The 3,238-nt window shown below is 40.1% G+C and overlaps 1 protein-coding gene across 1 annotated transcript; it reads left to right on the top strand.

Moving 5' to 3' along the window:
• Window positions 1-1,283: 1,283 nt before the first annotated feature.
• LOC121289371 (ferritin heavy chain, oocyte isoform-like) lies at window positions 1,284-1,628 on the top strand. Its single transcript, XM_041208750.1, has one exon. The coding sequence runs from the start codon at window positions 1,284-1,286 to the stop codon at window positions 1,626-1,628; it is 345 nt and encodes a 114-aa protein (XP_041064684.1).
• Window positions 1,629-3,238: the final 1,610 nt, after the last annotated feature.

Raw genomic sequence — 3,238 nt, 5'->3', positions numbered from 1 at the left:
ACTGTCTTGACTATCTACAGCAAAAATATCTTTGACCCCAATATATCCCAAAAGCTTTACAAAAACTACAGGAGAAATCTTCTTTTCCAGAAGATTACAAATGTCGTGGTATAAAAAGTTAATAAGAATATCAAATACTGAGCAATTTAAAAAAAATAATAACAATTCTAGCAATATAGCAGAAATGTATTCCTCCTGCAGAGACAGGAGCATTGTGGTTATGTCACTGGACCAGTGATCCAGAGGCCTAGACCAATAACGCAGACATGAGTTCAAAATCCCACCACAGCTGCTGGACAATTTAATTCAGTTAATTAAATAAACTGGAATAAAAAGATAATATCAGTGATGGTGGCTATGAAACCACTGAAATAACAGAAAACCCTGTCTGGTTCACTGATGTCTTTTAAGGAAGGAGACCTGCCAGGTTACCTGGTCTGGCCCCCTTGTGATGCCAGGCCCATAGCAATGTGGTTAACTCTTAACTGCCCTATGATGTGGCCTAGCAAGCCTTGCAGTTATTTAGGGATGGCCAATAAATGCTGGCCTTGCCAGCACACTCACGTCCCATGAATGAATTGCAAAAAAAATAGACAGGTGGTGGGAGAGCAAATTTAAGGCACTTTAAGATCATGCGGGTGCAGCAAGAGCTAAGTGATCGTATGAAATAACCTAATACACCAGAGACATGCAAATTAGAAATTGGGAGCAAGTAGAACACCATGTATTGTGTTTCGTAAGTTTTGAACCACACTGAATTTCAGTCACAACAGTGAAATGAGGACAATGATCCAACAATTTAAAATTAATCGTAGCAAAACATCCCAAAACCCACACTTCCACATGAGAAAGCAAAGAAAACAAAACTCAGTGACCAAGATTCAGGAGAAGAGAAGGAAGTGGGTCAATTGAAATGTTTAAGAGGCAGGCTCCAAGGATGTTTTTGAAAGTTGGGAGGTATAAAGCCAGTTAAACGTGTTCCTGATAATAGCTGGGATGCAGGCGAAACAGTCAGGATCACATTTATTGCCCATCCCTAGTTCCCCAAGGTGATTGTTGTGGATCATCTCCTTGTACTATTGAAGTCCCATCGTACTGAGGTCTCCCACAATATTGTTAGGTGGGGAATTCCAAGATTGTGACCAAAATGGCATTAAAGTAAGGATAATGAATGTCTGAGTGAGGATAGAGTGTAACGTGGAGGTGATAATGTTGCCCTGCAGCACTTTCCTGAGTTTTTCAAGGAGAAGTCACAAGAGGAATGGGAAGACGCTGAGAAAGTGATGAAATTCTACAATAAACATGGAGGCCAAATCATCCTGGAGGACATCAAGAAACCAGAGCAAGATGAGTGTAGCAATGGTCTGGAGACAGTGCAAAGAGCTTTGCAGGTGGTGAAGAATGTGAACCAGAGTCTGCTGGATCTTCACAAACTCTCCTCTGAGAGGACAGAACCTCATTTGTGTGACTTCCTGGAGTCTCACCACTTGGATCAACAAGTGACTATGACCAAGAAGTTTGGAGATCACATCACCAACCGGGAGAGACTGGGATGCCCGGAGAATGGAATGGGAGAGTACCTGTTTGACAAGTTCACCCTGGGGGCTGTGTCACTGAAGTTAATCTAGGACAATTTTATCTCAATATCATAACGACCTTCCTGAGTACAAACCCTGAATTTATGTCTAAGCTTAAACTTCAGACTGTTCTTCTTGATGGTAAGGGTTGTGACGGAGGGAGGTACAAAATAGAAACCAATTTGTGTACATATAGTCCCATTATCAACTCTTGACAAATGGTGGAAATGGGTGTAGGCCCTCTGTCCAAATTACTTCTACTTTTTGCAGTTTTAGCCATGTGGGTTGTACTTATTGCACATGCCCATATGGAGAGATTAATGCTCAGCAATGTTTTAGTTGATAAAAATCACCAACAGCTGGGAAGCTGCTGCCTTCAGGCTCAGTACCTTGCTTCAACTTTGCAGACTGTGACGTGGCAATATGAAAGTGAAATATCATCAAATCGCTAATCAGATGTTGACACACTGATCAGAATTGCATGTTTGTGATGCCAACCTCAGTCCAAATGCAACCTCAGTCCACTAATCTGTACACTGTGGTAAACACTGAATACTAGTGAAGCTGGAGCTATTTTTCAAATGTTTTTGTGTTATTTTAACACTGAATACATTCGCAAGAACATTATTAAAGCAGATTACTCGCATCTCTTTTATGACAGCAAGATCCCATCAGCGGGATTTCATTCCAGCCTTTTACTTTAGTGACCACTGAAAAAACATGAATGACTGCCCATAAACCACCTCAGAAAATAGTACCACCTTGGACTATACTTGAAGAAAATCATTAAAATGACCAAACATGAAGTACCTTTCAACACAAGCCAATCTTGGCAAACACACTCAGTATAGGTTCAAAAATTCTTATGAATGGAACAGAGACTCTTCTGTTCCACAGACTATTCATCACTTTATATCCAGTACATACACAAAGTGGAACACTGTCTCTTCAAATTGTTGCATTGAAGAGGTAGGAAACATGTCAATTAAATATGGTACTATTCCAAAGTGCAATATTTTACAGCCTTAAGTAGCATTTTTTTTCCCCATTAAAAAAAACCTTTTAAGACTGCTGAGTCCTCATGGTTTCAAAATAGATTCTGTAGTCACAGATTGTGAAATATTAACCATTAAAAGACTAATTGAAGACAGAAATTTGCAGCTGCAGCTTTATACAACTACTCAGAGTTGTTGCTCAAAATCATCATATTGCAAAGCCTTCAGTTATGATCTTTATTGCAAGTCATTGTCAAGAATGTTTACTGGAGTTGATCGGCTTGTTCATACGAACATAGAAAATAGGAGCAGGGGTAGGTCATTCAGGCCCTCGAGCTGACCTAAGTTTAACCTCACATTCCTGCCTTACTCCTAATAACCTTTCACCCCACACTTATCAAGAATCTATCTACCTCTGCCTTAATTAAAAACATTCAAGGACTCTGCCTCAACCACCTTTTTAGGAAGAGAATTCCAAAGTTTCACAACACTCAGAGAAAATTTGTTTTCCTCATCTCTGTCCTAAATGGGTGACCCCTTATTCTGAAACAGTGACCCTGAGTTCTAGATTCTCCCAAAAGAGAAAGCATCCTTGCCACATTCGGCCTGTCGAGTCCCCTCAGGATCTTATATGTTTCAACCAAGTCCACCTCTTACTCTTCAAAA

This window comes from Carcharodon carcharias, chromosome 16 (genome assembly GCF_017639515.1).
Source record: "Carcharodon carcharias isolate sCarCar2 chromosome 16, sCarCar2.pri, whole genome shotgun sequence".
Taxonomy (NCBI): Eukaryota; Metazoa; Chordata; class Chondrichthyes; order Lamniformes; family Lamnidae; genus Carcharodon; species Carcharodon carcharias.
Note: the sequence above shows the minus strand (reverse complement) of the source record. Positions and strands in the feature narration are given on the sequence as shown.